Raw genomic sequence first — 20,688 nt, 5'->3', positions numbered from 1 at the left:
GCTCATGCTGTGGAGTGGCCTGCACGATCACCAGACCTCACACCACAACGGGAAAAACCTGATGGAAAATAAAGTTTTTAGGGGCTAGCTATAATATTGAACAATATATCCAATATTTTGACATGCACTTATAGAAAATAAATAAATTATTGTCTTACTTTATAAATTATAAATACTGTAAAATGACACATAACTAAAGTGAGGCCACTATCTATCTTTTTTATTTGATTCATAAAATTACATTCAACAAAATGATTGAAGACTGAGAAAACACACAATGCAGACTATTACAGAATGGAGTAGGTATTTATGCCATGTCCATAGCTTTGCAGGAGTTTCGGACTAACAATCAACACATTCAAAAAATACAGTTTAAAAGTGAAGATTGTAGTGAATGATCAGTCCTTTATCATGTGCTTGCCACTATCTACTTTATAGTAAACTACTAAACTATACATTGCGAAATAATATAAAATCATTTTAAAATAAAATGTGCATGTAAGTTGAGTTTACATAGCGAATTAACTAACAACTGCAGTGTATTTCTTGATTTTAATAATAAGCATGGGTAAAAAGCAGTAAAGACAAAAATACAGAACAATTTATGAATTAAAGAGTTGACAGGAGTTATAAGAGTTAATGCTTTTTGCTGTTTCAGTGTGCATGTTCTCACCATTGATGGTTTGGTGAACTGTCATGTAACATGGATGTAAGCGTGATCCTAAAAATGCCTTTCACGGTGACCCAAACTATTTACAAGACCTCTTCTGCATTGAGGCTGGCCTTCCCTTTTAAAGGGAATTTTTATTTTCGTTTGTGGCAAAATCCAAGATCTTCGCAAACGTATTACTGAATGCATTCGCAAGTATCCGGCGCACAAGGATGGTACGCAACGCAATTGATGCATCCATTTTACCCACAAATTAATGACACTATTAAGAAAATCCATTGCCCATAAACATGTAAACCCACCGGTAATAACCCCATTCCATAAATAAAGTTATTTTATAAAGTTATCATTGAGGAATGTTTGATATTCATGCATGGCATGTGTACTCCTTTTCAATCTTTGAAGTAGCCAAATCTTCTCCGTGGACAGAGTGAGAAACGGGTACATTTCTTTAAAAGAGCATATCTTCAAAAGTTGTGAACCGATTGATATAATTATTTTGGTTTATTAAAGCTAACGACTGAAGGTGTCTTTACATACCAAAATATATTTGATTAAAATTTCAAAAAAAGGAGATAAAGAGGGCACAATGAGGGGCCTCCTTTTTTTGGGACACCTTGTAGCTCAATCCTAATCCTTTAGTTAGTCCTAACTGGTAACAAAAGAAAAAAATCACTATTTTTTGTGTTTCTTTAATTAAATTATCGGTTATCAGAATGAAAATGTCTTTTCCAAAAATTAGACTGCATAAACTGAAATTAGTCTTGGTACAAGTCTTTGGGCTTGATTGTCACAGCATAGTAAAACACCCTAAAATGCATGTTTTGGCCCTTATTTCCAAAAATTGGCCAAATATTATCTTAAAAAGCATTTGGAAAATTATGTCCATTTCTTCCTTATTGTCAATGTCAAGGTAGACGCGCCTGATGGAACATTCACTTTACACTTGAGATTTTTCCTTTACATTCTTCACATTGTAGATCAATTGTTTTAATAATAAAAGACAGTTTTGTCAATATACAATACACACCAACCGCTGGATCAATTTTGACATCGACAAACAACATGTTTAGAATCACAACAAGGCCAATCATCAGAGCTGGTATTGTAATCCACTACCGTCGTGTTGTCTTTATTGATGTCCAAATCTATATCAGATAGCACCGTTTTTAGTGTTGACATCACTTTTGCGTATGTTGCACTGGTGTTGTCAAGTGGACTTAGCTCTCTGATGTCATTAAAGATGTCGAATATTAATGGTGGGTTGTGGCTTGCTGAAGTACCTGTGTTACCGCCACATTCTGGGCTTCCACCTGAAACAATGAATCATAATGTCACCATTATTATCATCTTCATCATCAGTTCCTCCTCCTCCTCATCGTTGTCGTCAACATAATCATCATCATCATCATCATCATCATCATCATCATCATCATCACCATCGTCGTCGTCGTCGTCGTCGTCATCATCATCATCATCATCATCATCATCATCATCATCATCATCATCATCATCATCATCATCATCATCATCATCATCATCATCATCATCATCATCATCATCATCATCATCATCATCATCATCATCATCATCATCATCATCATCATCAATATTGTACAATCAGCACAGCACAATATAGTAAAGGACCAGCCTGTACACTCCGTGACCAACTCATCATCATCATCATCATCATCATCATCATCATCATCATCATCATCATCATCATCATCATCATCATCGATATTGTTTAATTATACAATCAGCGCAGCACAATATAGTAAAGGACCAGCCTGTAGACTCCGTGACCAAATCATAGAACAAAACTTTGAGAGTCATTTTGGGGTCAAATTTTCAAAATGCTCTAATTGTGTCAAGTAATACATGTATATCAAATTACTCGTATGGTCACGAGGATTCCAAAAATGTATAGTTTGTCATGTGTCAGACCTTTCAAGAGGGCGCTATGACGAAAAATGTTCAAGTCAACAACCTTTTTGAATTCTGACCATAGTTAACAACGTCCGATTTTGGTGATTTTGGTGTCTAATCATGTTTTCTTGCATGAGAAATACAACTACACAACTTAAAAAACTGTACAAGGAACCGATGACCTCCTAATTACAATATATAGGGATGCTGTTTGGCAGCCATGTTGCAAAAGCGGGTCATCGGTTCCTTGTATAGTTTTTTAATTTGCTTACTTGTATTTCTCATGCAAGAAAACATATAATTAGACATAATTGGAGCATTCTGAAAATTTGACTCCCATGTGATCTTGATTGACCCCTCCCCGGAATGCCCGGAAGTTTCAGGAGCTTAAGCTTAATTTATCCAGAATCAATTAAAGACCCCAAAATGTCTTTCAAACCTTTGTTCTATGAATTGGTCATGGGGTCTACAGGCCGGTCCTTTAATACTAATATAACACAGCAATATCACAACAGCACCCCCATTCTTGACTTTCACCTGAAACAAAATGGATCAAAATGACCAATGTCGTCATCGACGTCATAATCATCTTCACTTCCATCCTCATCTGTATCTTCATCACTATCATAATCATCATCATAATTATCATAATCATAAATTAATGGTTATGGGTTTGACAGAATGCCGAATATCGATAGAAAATTTGTCTTTGTTGAATTCCTGTATGCCGCCACCTTTCGCTCACTTATCACCAGGCTAAATTATCACCGTTAAATGATATGCTGTACCCTCTGGCTTTCTCCCGTTTGATCCACTGCCTTCTATTTCAAGAGGATAACGACGTAGGCATAACATGTACTTCACAAAGAGGCGCAGTGGCGTAACCAGTGGGGGGGGGGGCGACACAAAAAACTGGGAAGAAGAACAAAAAATTGGGAAGGGGGAAGGAGAGAAAAAGAGGGAAGAAAAAGGAGGGAAGAGAAAGAGAAAAAAAGAAAAAAGAAGAAAAAAAAAAAAAGAAGAGAAAGGGGAAAGAAGAAAAGCAAAAAGAGGGATATTCGTCAATTTCTCAACATTACAAAAATAAACTTCAAGTCATGCAAAATAAGACTGTCAGATATATTTTGGGTTTGGGGCCCGTTCCCACATTGGTCAAAACGAGTTGAATAAGGTTGGGATGCTTTCAGTCAATGATAGGGTTATTCAGCTTAAACTAAATCATGCTTTTAAGATTTTTCATAATCTTGCCCTGAATATTTAAAATTGTATTTTACTCGTATATCTGCAGCTCATAGGCACAGTACCAGGGGTAGCCCATACAACTTTGTTGTTCCTCTTTGTAAAGGTCAAGCTAGTCACATATTCTACAACACCACTATTCATCATTGGAACGCTTTGCCAAAGGGAATCAAGCAAGTTAATAAAATCAACACTTTCAAAATTTTAGTCAAAAAACACCTTGCTGGTCAAGCTAATTAATGTGAGCTGGTCTCACTTCATGTGCAATATTTTGTGTTGGCGTTTCATATTTTTTTTGTCTTCAGTGTTCTTTGCATTCCCCCTCCCCTCATATGTTTAAGGACCCCATGGAAATAAGCTTTTCTTTTGAAAAGCTTTTTGGGCTATCCTTGGTGCTCTGCTGTTTTATAATGTTTTTATAATGTTTTATCATCTTAAGGGCTGGGGTATGAACGTTTGGACAGTATTTATTTTGGGACATTAGAGCACATCAGACATATCGAGTTGCATTCTGAATGCGAAGGGTGTCCTTCTGATATCAAGTAATTTTGATTTTTTGGAATTCGCAATTTGATACACATTTTGTGGCAAATCATTAAAAATTGATATTTTTGATATTTAACAGTGCTCGAAGTGAACTTTGCGGATCTGATGATTTATACTTGAAGTGTGTGTAGGTGGGATGAGGGGCCGACGATCAATTGAGAATTTTGACCTTTCGTATTGGAGATATGGATTTTTTTTCCAAAACACCAAAAAAAAAAAAAAAAAAAGGTCTTTTTGGGAAAGGGATCCATATCTTCAATGTGAAGGGTCGGAATTTTCAATTGACCGTCGGCTTTTCCTCCCAGCTACATGCACTTTGGGAATATATCATTAGATTTGTATGGTTTGCTTCGAGAACTGTTGTATATCCAAAATTTGAAAAATATCAAATTTTTATAATTTGTCATAGGGTTTGTGTTGTGTTGTGATTTTAGAAAGATGAAAGTTGTTTGATGTCGGAAGGACTTGCTTCGTGTTCAGAATGCAATTCGATAGGTCTGGGGTGTTCTCATGTTCCTCAAAAAATACTGTCGAAACGCAATAAACGCTCATTCTAGATCCCTTAATGTGTTGTTTTTAAAAATGTGTACATCTTATATTATTGTTAATTGTCTATTTATATGTAAACATTGTAATTTCTGAGTACCGAATAAAATAAAATAAAATCAAATCAAATCAGGGAAGAAAAAAGGGGAAGGGAGAAGAGAAAAGGGAAAGAAAGAAGAAAGAAGATCTATACTACTTTCATTGTGAAATTTGTACTCTGAAACACTGATTTTTTTAGCTTCTAATATGCCAAAAACCAGGAGCCCTATAAGGCGGGCCCCTGGACCCCACCCGTTTAACGCTTCGCGGCAAGCCGCTCGCACATAAATATTAAAAAATTTCATCAGAAGTTGGAAAATTTGTTAATCTTGCCCCCCCCCCGGAAGGGCAGGTCTGGTTACGCCCCTGAAGAGGCGAATTGTTATGCGGCCGAATTCATAACGAAATCTATCATCGTCGTATCATCTTAACACTTTATAACACAACAACATTTATTTAAAAATAGTACCTGATTCGAAGATTGCCTTGTAAGTCCCATTAATACGAACGCCGTCGAAATTACCATATGAGCCAAACGCTCCACTATTAGGATGAAACAAACTCTGAATGAAAGAAAAAATATCATTGCATGGTTTGTATCCTATTTCGATGAAATGGTTATACATTTTGTGTGGATATTATTAAAGTCATTGTAAGAAACCCCGGCTCGGTAGAGCCTTGCTGTACAGCCTCGCCCACCTACATGTATAACCATGTTAACAAAAAGACCAAAAGCCCGCCACGCAGGGCTGAGGCCGTTGACTTTCGAAGTAGAGTCTTGCAACCAATGAAGTTCCGATATATTAGAGCCCCGCAGGGCACGAAAGTAAGGGTATACGTTACAATTTGTGACATCGCAAAATACATCATAATCAGCAAATGACCATACGGATATGTTCCCCCGGAAAGACCCCCTATATTTGACCAAAATAGAGCTCCGAAAGACCTTGATTTTGATAATATCAGCTCTAAAATATCCCAAAATTGCTCATTCCTCTGTTTTAGGAGATTTTTAGCCAAGGAAGACCCTTGATTTTGACTGTTCCAGCTCCAAAAGACCCCCTTTTACCGGTACGCCGTAGCTCCCAAAGACCCACCACCCAAAATTCCGGGGAAACATACCCACCAAATTTTGTTTTGATGTGCCCCCCCTCTCAGGGCGGTAGCGGGACTGCATCGCTCCCTTTACCATGTAATGCAAATTACATATACATAGTGAGTTTGGCGGATGATTTCATTAGGCTACTAAAAACTATTCACAATTATATTTTAACGAAATATTGTCAATATTTTACACAATTTACCCTATTCCGTATCTTCTTCCCAGAAAATAACACCTCGCTGACGTCGACGCCATCATATTTCCGATATGTTGGCATGTTAACATTGGCTATGGAAGCCATCGTAGGATAGATATCTAAAGCACTTAATATGGAATCATCAACCTGCCCTGGCTTGATTCTTCCTGGCCAATACGCGAAGGATGGCACACGATGACCTCCTTCCCATACAGTTTGCTTCCCTGAACTCCCACCACCACCTGTAAGATAATACCATTGGGCTATTACATTAACCACACCTTGCTGTGGGTGGCATTCCAGTCTTCAACCAGGATTCGTCGCAGGTCTGTCAATGTGGTTGCACTGCATCAAAAACAGTGTTTAGAAAGTGAAGGCAAGAATGTGTTTAGAAACGTTATGTTTAGAATATGGATGTCAGATGTTTAGAAATTGAACACCATCACTGACCAATGTTCAGAAATTTGACACATGATGGCACCCACAGCACGACCAAGCTACATTGTTTCCAACAAGTGTTCAATCGGGTTGAGGTCTGGGCTGATGGCAGGGCCATTCCATTCTCTCTGTGCGGGCAAGCGTTGTCATCTTGAAGGATTGCATTAGGTCCTAGATTGTGAAGATAATTATGGGATTGCAGCTTGCTGCACAAAATAATGGCCAATTTGGCACATTCTGTTTGAGACCCCACTATACATTCACAAGACGTGATAATTGTTTCAAATGTGGTGTCATTGTAAAGGGTAATAAAGTAGCTATCCATTGATACGCAACACGATGAACATGTCACAAATAATCTGAGATATAGATGCTTGAAAAAACTTTCCAAACTTTTGTCGAGGAGTTTACAATCCATTTGAAAAACAGGCTCACTCTTTGGAAGATTTAAATGAAATACACTTACATGTTTCGTTAACACGATGTTGCGTTCGATACCATCGGCGGACATGATCAGGTGACTGAGTCAGGTCCATTAGTCACGTGACTAATAAATCGACCTGAATCCAGACGATAGTGGCCGACATCTATTCAATGTGGCAACAGCCAATAGCGTAAATACCGTTTGACTTAGAAGAATCATAATTTATTACCTTGCTCTTTCTGCCATCCTCCAACGTAAGGTCCGATACTACCGCCAAAATTACACTTCAGCTCCCACGGACCATTGTCAGCTGAAATAGTCCACAAAATAGAACCCATCATTATTCGGAATTGGAATTTGTCCACTGAAGTAGCGTATAGCGCGCTTTTCCCAACGCAACAACAAGTGCCCTAAACTTATTGGCTCAAAACCAATCGCTATCGCTCAGCGATCAGAACAACGTTTTTTTAGCGGGTTCGCCTTCGGACCAGTTTTGAGCTGTCAAGCTTTCGTCAGGAGTAGCTCTGACTTCTTCAGGAGAAAGTACCTATAAGAATGAGACATGTAGGCCGCCCCTTGCCTATTGATGCATGGCCGGCTCTGAAAAATCTCATGTCTCATTCTTAGTCCTGAAGAAGTCAGAGCTACTCCTGATGAAAGCTTGACAGTTCTAAACTTGTCCGACGGCGAATCCGCTAAAATTTATTGTTATGAACTCCCGTCGTAAAAGCCTATTCCAAACATCTTTTCAAGAAGCTGATAATAACGGCTTCTCTGTATGCTTCAAAGAGGACAATCAGAGAAGATTTCTTACCCCTCCCAGAATCCTTTACAACATGATACCTCACTTCGTTTCATCAAATGTCAAGCCCATTACATCTTTGTACAGGTTCTCTTTCTTTTCATTTTGAGAATAGACTGGCTAAACATCTAGGTCGATAATCCAGAAATAAACAAAATTTGGCCAGATATACATGTAGATGCACTATGTTTATTGAGAAGTTGAGGTAAATTTCGTCACAGTGCGTCACTACCGACCCATGTTGCACTAGATAGCAAATCAGTACAGAAAATTGAAATGGAAGAAATACATTGTGGGAAGAGATATTGAATACTTACAAGAAAACCATATGAGAGTGTTTTTGTCTACACTGACATCTTGGACAGCAGAGACTATATCTGCGACTGCGTAGTCCATTTCTCGCAAAACATCGCCATACATTCCACGAGATAGAGATTTGTTACCAAATTTGGTGCGATTATAAATAAGCGGTACGTGCATGTGTGCAAAGGCGACGTAAAGAACGAATGGCTGTTTTTCTGCCGCACTAAAACAAAGAACAATATAAGATAAGTAAATGTGTTATAAATATGGTAAATACAAGGCGGTTCATAAAAAAGGAAACCCACTTTTGACAGCAATTTTTACCTATTTTCGAAATTATTTAAGTAAAGTGTGCGGATTACTGGAACTGTGTTTGAACACAACATCAAAAAAACGCCTGACATTTTTTGTCAATCTTACCAATCTGGTTTACTACCCGAGGTGTGGAGGAAAGCACTTGTTACATCCATTTACAAAAAAGGTTCTAAATCATCTCCAGAGAACTATCGTCCTGTCAGCTTGACCTGTATTGCTTGCAAAATTATGGAGCATATTGTCCTTTCGCACATTTCCAAACATTTTTCTACAAATAATGTCATCGTTGATCATCAGCACGGCTTTCGTGAAAAGATCATGCGAAACGCAGTTGCTTGAAGCAGTTCATGATTGGTCAGAGTGCCTCAATAGGAGTAGCCAAACGGACGTTCTGTTGTTGGACTTCAGTAAAGCGTTCGACAAAGTACCACACCAGAGGTTGGCGCTTAAGCTTCATCACTATGGAATTCGAGGAAATACACTGAGGTGGATTCAAGCCTTCCTTAATAACCGGGAGCAGTGTGTTAGTGTCAACGGTGTGCATTCACCATGGTCGCCAGTAAAATCAGGCGTTCCACAAGGGTCAGTATTGGGACCGACACTTTTCCTTGTGTACATCAATGACATAGCAGATGAAGTGAAGTCTAGCATCAGACTGTTTGCTGATGACAGCGTTTTGTATAGAGAAATTAAAGGAGATGCTGATCATGATATATTACAACAAGATCTCAATACAGTGTTCAAATGGGCAGATACCTGGCAGATGAGCTTCAACGCCTCCAAATGCCAACTTCTCACCATAACTCGTAAGACCAAACCCAGCCTTTTCAATTACAACGTTGCGCAACAAGACATAGAAAGAACATCTAATCATAAGTACCTCGGTGTCACCATCTCCAGTGACTTAACGTGGAACCAGCATATTGCCAAAATTAGATCAAAGGCCTGCAGTACTCTAGGAATCATCAGAAGAAACATGGGACCATGCTCACAAAACATCAAGCTGAAAGCATACCAAACCCTGGTTCGTCCCCAGCTGGAGTACGCGGCGGCAGCATGGAGTCCACACACTGCAAAAAACATCTACTCTCTGGAGGCGGTCCAGCGCCAGGCTGTGCGTTATATCTGTGGTGTCTATGACCGTAAAGCCAGTATCTCACCTCTTCTACAACAACTTGATCTTGATCAACTAGTTACCCGGCGAATACTCCACCAATGCACCATGTTCTTCAAGTTCCACTACAACCTCATCAATGTCAGTTTTCCACCTTGTGTTCAGCTTCACCCACTACCAGTCAGATCAAGCCATCACCTCCGTTATCATCCAATACAAGCTTCTCGTGACACATATAAGTTCTCCTTCTTCATCCGCACCATTCCACTTTGGAATAGACTCCCGTTGGAAGCAGTGATAGCACCATCAGTCGCAGCATTCCAGGCAGCAGCCCTTCCAGCGGTGAGAGCAATGCAGCCAACCACCACCCATCATCAGCTTTAAAGATGAGGATGTTTTGGTTTTTTTTACTTGCACTTCTAGTCTTCTATTCTTCGCACCCGCACATCTGCACAGCACGATTTCGTCCGTCTCCTTGGACAAGTGGAAGCTTTCTAGGAGTTAAGACATCAAGCATCAAGCATGACCGACCTTAGTTGAAAGGACTGTCCGTCCGTAGAACATGTTTGTTTGTTTTCGTCGCCTAATGGCGAATTCTATAGACAGCGCTATGGGATCACCAGTATTGCCGACCGTGGTGAATTTCTTTATGGAACGGTTTGAACGCACATGTTTGGATTCGTATACAGGTATGCCACCGATGCAAAACTGGTTTCGTTACGTCGACGATATGCGTGAAGTTGTCCCTTTCTGTTTCTTACTCCCCCATCACAACACACCACCACCCCATTTTTTGTCTGTCTCTTACGGTAAGCCGGGTGATTTTACATTTAAAATGGTCTATAGGAACTGACTTTGATATGCAACCAAAATAGGACGTTAAACCGACGAACTCATTTTGCACTGATTAACGTAAACTCTATGCACCCCATAATTATTTCCATTCACCTTTGTTTAATGAATGCGGTAGCTCTGTCTGTATAACGTGCTGTCAGCGTAGTTTGGTTGACAGGTTGCTCTATGACGGATGTATTATTGTAGAGAGGAACGGCAAGCTTCATATCGCATCCACTTGGCGCTAAAATGACAAAGTTCATGATTAAAACAAACCAATAAATAGACGAACAACGGAACAAAGGGGCACATTATCAAATTTTTGGTGGGTATGCTCCTCCAGAATTCTGAGATGGTGGGTCTTTGGGAGCTGACGGCGTATGCATATCGTAAAACGGGGTCATTTGGAGCTGAGAACTGTCAAAAGGGTCTTTCTTAAATTCATTAACCTTAATCTACCGTAAAACCTCGTCTACAAGCATACCGTATAAAGTGTTGTTGATGAAAGCTTAATTAATACGAAACAATACAATAAATTGGTCTTACAATAATTATTAATACTTGTTTGTATTTGCTTGGATCTGTAATTTATTTGCCCAAACTCCATAATGGCGCCTGAAAAATTTCGCTTTTATCAGAAGCACTCTATATGCTTGTAGACGAGGTTTTACGGTATTTGACGCCTTTCCCTGACCTATGCATCCTACAGAAATATGACAGTTGACATTCTTGTTTTTTATGATAAAAGGAAGAGTTTGAAATGTATTATAGCCCGATTGAATCATTTTTAGCATTTTACATCATTATGACCTTTGACCCTACCTGGTGACCATACAACGGACATGAGATTTTATAGGCCTACATACATATTTTTGCATTCGTATACATAACATCTATACAAATGCAATGTATACCGGTATAACTTTTACATAAATTATTGCACAGCCCTTTAAGTGCTCCTATATCAGGTAATGATGCTTTTACTATTACCATAGAATCTATATAGCGGTTATTGCCAAATTGGGCGGCAAACTGTATGCAAACAACACGGCATACTAATTATACATGTTCTACATTGTTGTATTTTAAAACACAGAAGACCAAAATTGACGTTAATGCCATGATTGGATCATGGAGGTATAGTACTAGCTACTATACCTCCATGAATTAAGTAAATAACTAAATCCTGTTATCTACCCAGCAATGTTTGTTTATCTTAATAATTGTAACAAACTGTAGTGTACTAAATGGTACAAGACAGAAAAGACAAACAGAGAGAAATTTAGAGTTTTAAATTAGAGAGTTGACAGGAAGTTGTAAGAGTTAAATTGTTATGGATATGATTGGTGTAAGCGCGAAAATGTTGAATGTCAGATCAAAGTCATCCGAGGTGAATTAAGTAATGTCAATCACAAATTGTTACAGGTCATTTGAGGTGGACTAAGTTTATATTTGGATTGTCAGAACACCTTCCCCAATCAAACACATTTCTCTTGCATTTGATCATCTTCTACTCTTCCCTAGAAAAATCATTAAAATACCAAATCTACACGCCATGGAATTCACCATATCACGTCCAAGCTCACATTGGGCGCCCCATTCCTTTTTTAAAGGAATTTTTATTATCTATATGATTATAATTGAGTACACCATGGTTGCATGGATATAGAGTAATTTGATAAATTGATCATGATAATCATGATAATGCATCATATTGATTATTGGGTGGCTGTCATGGTAACCGCCACATTTAGTAGAATGCAATTTGTTCGAATTATGTATAGTAAAATGCATTAAGGAAATTAGTCAAATTAGTTACGGCGAATTTTAAATGTGGCAGTTTTGAGCCTCCAAGAATCGGACCCATATATTTATACCATTTTCTCCAAAGAAAATTGGATCCATTTTTTTTTCCAATTTTTAATGAGGCCCATATTTTTGATCCAATTTAACATAATTTAGGCTGCAGTTTTTGCGAAATATTTGAAAAAAAAAACCCATTATATAAAATTGGCCTAGAAAAGGGGCCAAAATCTACACATGTTTAGGAATTTGATGCCTTGACCTTGTGTTTAGGAATTTAACACATGATGTCTTGAAATAATGGTGTTTAGGAATCAAACATGTTTATAGAAACGTGGGGGCAAGAAAAGTGTTGAATTTCTAAACACGATTTTTGCAGTGTATTTTAGGACTACACTATTTTAGCCCCAAATCGGGGTGAATTTTGTTGGGAAACTGGCTCCTTTTTCCTTTTCTATTCCCGACCTTCTCTTTCACTTTTTTTGTCAAATGGGTCCTCTGCCTCTTGCCCCTGCTATTGATACAGCATGACATTACTAAGTATTAAGATTTGGTTTCCCTTGAATTCTTCCCTATATATGGCCTAAATACATCCAAATGTGTCAAAATTAAGGTCATGTCTTCCATAAGGGGTGTATGGATTTCAACTGGAACAGCTAGCTCACAATACATGTAATATGCTACGATTAGCCTACGCTTTTAAGTTGAAAATAAAATAAATTCACATGACACGTGACAATGGGCGAAAACGAATGAGATCTACAGTATAAACTATACAGCGACACCACGAATATTCAAATAATTTATGATATATGATAACTGGTGAGGACGCAAGACTTGTGAAACATTTATTTATTTAATGATGTTTTTTATCAGAAGGCGCACCATTCAGAAACCCCCAATATTCTGAAAGCCCGCTTAAATAGCGAATTTTGGGTGTTTTATTTGATTTTATTGGAGCCTATTTCCCCAAATAAAGAATCACAACAGAAAAAACGAAATCTATGAAAATAAATTGCCTACATTTACAAAAACATGAAGAGTTGAAACTAAAGAAATCGAGCAAAGACGACGTGCATGGTTATGTTATTATAGAATCAGAATCAGAATCAGATTTGATTGACATTCATCTTACAAAAAGATATGGTCAAAACATATATAATAATATATAGAAAGCAAACAATGTTGTAAAAGAATATACGGTAATACAAATTACAATAATTACAATTATAAGGATCCAAAACACGAGCTTACCTTTGAAAACAGCCTCATCTAGCAGTGTGCTATTGTCCTTTGGACATGCGGGACAAGCAGGTAAGTTGCCCCCTGGGTCATCCATACAACCCATATCGTTGCTGTATGGAAGGCCAAAGTAAAAATCAAAACCTAAAGAAATAAGAAATAAGATAATATGTTACTTTCATTCATGTTACTATTCTCTAAATCCCTAAAAAGTTTAATCTATTAGATTGCGATAAAGGATAAATCCAAGTTTAGATTAAAATTATTAATCTAATACTTTTATAGATTAAAATTGAACTAATCTGAATTAGATTACCATTTGTTTAAAATCTAATGATTAAAATTCAAATCCATAATATTGACTTTTTAGCATGGATTAATCTTGGATTAAAATAGTCACTAACCCAAGAATAATCTTTAAAAATTCAATCTAAGGGATTTAAATTTAGATTTAAAAATGGTAATCTAATTCAAATTAGCTCAATTTTAATCTAGAGAAACTAACATTTAATGTATAAAAACTATACACTTGCCTATAAAATACAAGATTCAACCCATATACATATAAGATTTATATTGCGCTTTATCATGAAATACCAAAGCGCATTACAAGAGATTTTACGCTACAATAAACTTACGCTACAAAAACATGCAAATGGAATATAAACAAAAACAATATTAAGCAACAGGAAATAAATGTGATTTGAGGAGTTCTTTGAACCGGTTAAGGGTGGGGGCCTCACGGATATGCTGTGGAAGAGTATTCCATATCCGTGGGCCAGCAACATGGAAAGCCTGATCCCCTAGGCAGCGATTTGTATATGGAATATGAAGTTTGGTTGTATCAAGAAAAGAACGAAGTAAATGATGCAGTTTTGCCATTTCTTGGAATACCACAGAATAATATTTATAATAATAATAATCTTATGACAAAATATTTCACACCCTAGTACACCCATCATCTCAGTTCAATGCATAAAATAATATAGGTTTGTTTGTTTGCTGGATTTTTCTCCACTTTGGACACTTTAAAAGTCTGGATTTCCAACAATCACCATCACGACTGGACAAAAAGTCCAGAGAACTCCTCTATAGATCTATTATCTGGAAGAGCCCAGCTTATATACCTCTATTGTACGGGTGATATAATCCTTTTGTCCCAAGATGCCACTTTCCTACCATTCCAGTCTTATATCCTGCCGCCCTAAATGTTTCCGCGAAAGTAGTTTCATTCAATGGTAATCCTCCTTCGGCTCCTTTGCCGAAATTATGAATGACCCCGGTTCGCTTCCCTAGTCGACCCGTTAAAAGAGCCGCACGAGACGGGGAACACACGGAAGCACCGGAATGAAAGTCTGTAAACCTGTGATTTAAATCGAATAAGAATTGAATATCATCTACGTCTATTTTTATCTTAAAATGCGGGTTCGTGCCCCGACATTGAATACCGTATCATTTATAAATCTTAAGATGCGGATTCGTGCCCCGACATTGAATATCATCTATTTTATCTTAAGATGCGGGTTCGTGCTCCGACATTATCATTTATTTTATCTTACAATGCGGGTTCGTGCCCCGGTGCAGTCTCTACACAAGGAACTAACTGCTTGTTTGTCTCAGTTACCCCTACGAGAACACGGGAAGCTGAACCTGGCTGTGATAGTTTATTGTGGTATGTATAGGGTGTGCACTTCTTACCTGCAAAACCCCCGATTGTTGCTTAATGGTTTTATATGGTGTGTCATGGGCCACAGTGGTCATTGAATACTTGAAGTGTGCCGAGGCTTGTGCGTTTATGCCTGTGCCTAGCACACTATTATAAATCATTGTGGTTATTTTTTTATATTTTTTTTTGTAATGTCTCCAATTTCTTAGCGTAGGCCTACAAATCTGTTTCATTGACAATAGTGTCTTGCAAATGGGCTATTCCAGTTGATCGACGGATCTCTAAGAGTCCATTTCGCCTTCAACGTGGAATATCCAAGTTTTAAGATATGTTATCAAAATATCAATAGCTATCTCAAGAACCACTGAACCAATACTAGTTTGTACTCAATTTACTGCATTTTTAGTGATTCAAAACATGGTCATGAAAATGTACAATTCAGATATGTTTGAAGTAAACCTATACCTGATGCCGTCTGCTGCTATCTTATCCATGTAAGGTGTATCTGACACCATACCATCGGGATTCCAATTGGCGCCTAAATCACCCCATCCCATATCGTCTGCTAAAATGATAATAAAATTAGGTCTGACGTCATTGGTAACTTTTGACGAATCACATCCGAAGATACTCGATATAAATGGTTGACAACTGATGGCGCTGTTAAAGATAGCTGACAGTGCTGCAAATAAGATGAGGGTCCTGCAAGTGCAAGACCCACGAGTATTTGTCATATTGATGGCGTGGTTAGCTGGTGCCGTGTTAGTGCAGGTCCGTCTTCATCTAAAGAGTCGAAACGTTCTAAATGAAATAAAAAGAATTCAAATTACTTTGATCATTAGCCTATTGAGATTGGACCAAGAATTTCCCCTCTCTTGACCATGCTAACTCATTAATGCTGTCAGTAAAACTGTTCACGTGATTTGTTGGATGTGACCTTCTTTCCCTTGTTCATGCTTAGGCCCGTACGCATGATTTCATTTGGGGGGTGCTGATTTTGAAAAAGTGGATTTTTATTTCAAGGGGATGGGTGCTTTTGTGAAAAGTGGAATTTCTTCCCAAAATTTGGACCTTTTTGTACAAAAAAAGCGTAAAAAACCTGCTTTTTTTGCTCCCGCTCGCAAATTCTATAGGGGGACCCCGCACCCCCCCTGCGTACGGGCCTGTTAATGCTGTTCTTTATCTGTGCTTCTTTCTTTTTTCCTTGTAGCTGAACATGCTTTCAAGGCTTTTATAGACCTGGTTTGAGAGTCTCCTGAATATTTTGCTTGCTAATTTGTTATTGCATTGTCTTGCAGCATTGTGGTGATCGTGTGCTGATACCATAATTTCTGTTATATTTTAGGCATATTCCTTAAGTTCACCACAAGAGTAATTTGAGACCAAGGACAGATCACCCTCTCCTGTAAAAACACGTCAAAACAACAAACAACGACAATGAAAAACAAAAACATATAAGGCGATTTTGACCAAAATTTTGCAACAAGAGCCTCTTGCTCCCCAGAATGGACAAGAGCCCCGACACATATACACTAAAACTCTAGATTCGCCCCTACTTGGCCTGGCCGTGCTGCTGATCAAGCACCATTATCACACCCTGAATACCCCCTGGGGAGAGCTCACTCCAATAAAATGATATAGGTGTAGGGCTGACATTTAGGGCATTCAGTGAGAGCAAAATATAAAAAAATGTCACAAAAAAAAAAAAAGAAGCAAAATGTACAAAATCATGGGGTCATTGAGTGAGAGGCGGACCGTTTGGAACAATTTTGGACATTGGGTGAGAATATGGCTTTTTTAAATGGAATCTTTGGGTGACAGGGCCAAAAGAAGCCTCGAATTCCTTGCTGTAGCCCGGGGCTGTAGCCTAAATGGTGTTAAATGGCTTTGTTATTTCAAAATAAGTAACAAAATCAGTCATAAAAATGAAAGTTGCTGTTCAAATTAGGCGACAGGTGGAATGAAAAAGTAAGGGGTCTTTGGGATGTTGGGTGACATATCATGTATTCGAAAAAATAATATGGAGTCTTTGGGTTACAGCGATGCTGAAAAAGGGGGCCTAACAGCCCTACATACGCGTCACCTCCAAACTTCCAAAGTGCCCGAGTGAATATATTCACATTATAAATTCATGGGCATGTCATCCAATGTCTCCGGGGCATCTATTATAAACATGAGTAATGTGCAAATAGTCATAATCATATATATTTTCATTATATAACTGTTTAGTTTAACTATATTATTTTAATCCAATGATGTCTAACAATAGCCGAAATACTTGAGATTTTTGCCTAAAGATACCAACCATAGATTTGTTGGATGTTCGTGTACTAAATAATTACTATTTACTCAGGGTGTCATTGGATGTGTTTGCGCAACACTATCTGTCAATACCGCTTCCCTAATCCTATATCGATGCGCCCATGACAACGGATACTTGAATAATGATTGTACATACTTATTACCAATCACCTAAAGCTCTTTACTTTCTCAACTCAAGATTTGTCAACATGTAGGCCTAAATCAGAGCATCTAGCTCAGTGTGAAGTGGTTCATGGCCAGTGTTCCCTCGAATGATTTGAACTTTGGACTATATATCATGATATGATTCAGATATTTTCATGAATATATTCCACAGTGAATTATAAAAAAGACTCATTTGTAAAATTATCATTTGGTATGAGGTTTTAGATCCCATGTTGGTCTTAGTTTTTCGAACACCCGTTTTATATGAAAAAAGAAATTGTTCCTTGTGCCCGGCCAGCCAGTTGCATGTGCCATTGCTCTTTTTCTCCGCACTCCATTAATCCGCATATCTGCTTATCCATACTGACGAAATGTGGATAATTATAAACCGCCCCTACCAATACATAAATAATTCGCCAAGCCATATTTCCCTAAAATCAAATTTTCATCTTCTCTGCTGAGCCTGTGCATTGAATTATGTGTTATTTTGTTTTATTCTAGAAACACTTTATAAAACTTTTCATTTTGGCGTATTCTGCTGTGGCAGTTCTATATGCATATGGTACCCAGCATGCTCCTCCATCAGTACACAGTTCTTTAACCCACTTAGGCTACATAGAATGACCTTTGAGTGTGATGAGTACAAAAACTCATACTCCAGGACGGTGAAACTTTCATATAGGGTCTATGCTTTTTGAATGAAGTTCAAGGGCGCATTACACCAAATCACTGTGCAATGATGATGAGTTCCGGTTAAAAGTATATGGCTACTGGAGACAATGTGGTGTCCTAAGGGACCATGTTCTTCGTGAGGTTGGTATGTTCTGATTTAAATGAAAGATGCTAACCTATTAATGACTAAAATAGATATGAAATTATACAAATCGATTTCACAAGAAAAGTAGGCCCTGTCCGAATTACTGCTAACGGAACAAGTTTTAATGCTAGTTTTGGCGTTGAAATAGCGGCGTCGCTTTTCAACATTTTTAAATAAAAAACTGAATCTATAAAGTTCACCAAAATTGAAGCTTAAATGAAATTTCAGTCCTTAATTAATACAGGGATATTGTCACGCCACGTAGAAAACGCCGCTTAAAAAAGGTGATTTTACGTGCTTTTCAATGGAGAAGTTATTTGGTGGTCTACGCCCATAAGAGTTGATGGCAAACCATAGACATGACAGAGGTCTACTATATAGAATTATGTGTGGAAAACTTGCTATATTGAGGCATAGACCCTGAAAAGCGGCCAGGTGTATATAGATGTATATTCACCCTGGTATGGCCTACACTATATAGTGCAGAAATTATCAAAATTTCTATGGGGCAGCTATTGCTGATGCTCTAAACCCCCGTATGCTAATAGTGCGATCAGAACTCAAACAAAATCAGCATTTATTGGAATCCTGAGGTGTCTTGTGTATGTACTTGAGACGTTTCATTTTGTGAGTAAAGTTTTGTGAGATAAGTATTTGAATAGTGTTCCTCCAAGTACTGTTGTGGTGCAAATACTATTCAAATACGACACATGCAGTGGTTTATCCGTGTCACACTATGTCATGACAATCTCTAGGACACAGTTCCTTAACCCCAATATGATTCTACACTCAAAGAATGACCTTTGGTTATGTTGGGTACAAAAACTCATGTTCCACAACCTGAGGTCTAAATTTGAGCCTTACTTGTTTTAATAGGGGTCATTAGCTATGCCTTTAGGTATGAGGTTATTGGCTACATAGTAGTAGTGGATAAAGTGCATTTACTCTGGTGTAACATTTTTGCTAGTTTCTTATTGGTGGTGCACGATGGCCGTGTGGAGTCACTGCTGGAAGAACTACTCACATGCCAGATAGAAGCAGCATTATGTCAGTCTCTACATATGGGTGTTCATGTTGTCAGTGAATGTTGCATTTATGATATCACAAATCTACTTACCATTGCAAGAGACAATCTTATCATATCTGACGAGATGCGTCCGTGTGATTCCGTCGTGATATGCTTCTAGGCTTGATGACCAAAATAGGAACCGAATAGGAAGTGCCTAAAACTGAGATGTCCGACCATATTATGCAGGCCTACACAATGTACTTTATAGGCCTACCCTGTTTTGATGACCTGCAGAAAGAGGAACAAACAATTGGTGTGTTTTAGCATGTAGAGAATGGACACAACAGGAAACTTAGAGATACGAGCTGATATACTACTAACAGTGTAACGTTTTAGGACTTCCTGACATTATAATCAGACTGACCGACTGACCGGGAATCTCTTGACTAAGTTACACAGACTCTCTAATGTCTGGTGTCAACCGGGGTGTCAACACCAAATCTTCGGAATGACAATAGACTCCAGCCCATCATCATGGTGTGTGTAACATTAAAGGACATGAAACGGGAAGGATGTGTTTGAAGAACTTTACAAGTTCGATGTGTTTCATCTCTTAACTAATTCTAAGTATGAACGAAAACAACCCGACGAATAACACAACTACTTAATCATGTTTATATTGTCCAGCAATACGGCTCTGTGCCAATCATGACTAAGCATCGATTTTAAACTTGAGCAGAATGAGCAGTAACCATGACAACTTGTTTTTAACGGTTGAATCATCAAGACAACTTGATCCTTTTTAATTATTATGAAACTTTGTGATGAAATATGACAGCATTCTATGGCAGCTATTAGTAATAGCATATAACCAAACATATTGAAAACGGATACAATAACATGTTACTACTCGGCTAGCTGAGTAAAGGACATTTGAATATATTACTTGATGGACTACATTTGACATCATTCACGGTACGTTTTTATGTAAATTATACTCTAAAAACAAGTGTTAATAATTCTAAACAATATTTGAGTAACATTTCTTTAACTTTGAAACACTTAAGGGGGTACTACACCCCTAGCCAATTATTTGCTTATTTTTGCATTTTTCTCAAAAATTATAGCGCATTGGTGACAAGTAAGATATGTATATTATAGGGGCAAGGACTACAACTACTGCACTGA

General features: G+C 37.9%; 1 protein-coding gene across 1 annotated transcript; it reads right to left on the bottom strand.

Moving 5' to 3' along the window:
* Positions 1 to 1,622: 1,622 nt before the first annotated feature.
* Positions 1,623 to 19,724, bottom strand: LOC140165084 (arylsulfatase G-like). The gene is made up of 10 exons (XM_072188511.1): positions 19,609 to 19,724; positions 15,674 to 16,009; positions 14,670 to 14,905; positions 13,555 to 13,686; positions 10,612 to 10,741; positions 8,249 to 8,457; positions 7,359 to 7,439; positions 6,274 to 6,509; positions 5,439 to 5,532; positions 1,623 to 1,983 (listed from the first exon to the last, which is right to left on the bottom strand). Exons 2-10 carry the CDS (start codon positions 15,940 to 15,942, stop codon positions 1,712 to 1,714), a joined length of 1,659 nt encoding a protein of 552 aa, XP_072044612.1. The 5' UTR covers positions 15,943 to 16,009; positions 19,609 to 19,724; the 3' UTR covers positions 1,623 to 1,711.
* Positions 19,725 to 20,688: the final 964 nt, after the last annotated feature.

The sequence above is a fragment of the Amphiura filiformis genome, chromosome 11, assembly GCF_039555335.1.
Source record: "Amphiura filiformis chromosome 11, Afil_fr2py, whole genome shotgun sequence".
Lineage (NCBI taxonomy): Eukaryota > Metazoa > Echinodermata > Ophiuroidea > Amphilepidida > Amphiuridae > Amphiura > Amphiura filiformis.
The sequence above is the reverse complement of the archived record's forward strand: the minus strand, read 5'-3'. Positions and strand labels throughout refer to the sequence as shown.

Excerpts from the sequence above, each read along its gene's own strand:
- LOC140165084 (XM_072188511.1), bottom strand. The coding sequence starts at position 15,942 with ATGACAAATACTCGTGGGTCTTGCACTTGCAGGACCCTCATCTTATTT. Across the intron at positions 14,906-15,673 it reads ATAGCAGCAGACGGCATCAG|GTTTACAGACTTTCATTCCG; the intron begins GTATAGGTTTAC and ends TTTAAATCACAG. Across the intron at positions 10,742-13,554 it reads AGATGAGGCTGTTTTCAAAG|CGCCAAGTGGATGCGATATG; the intron begins GTAAGCTCGTGT and ends TTGTCATTTTAG.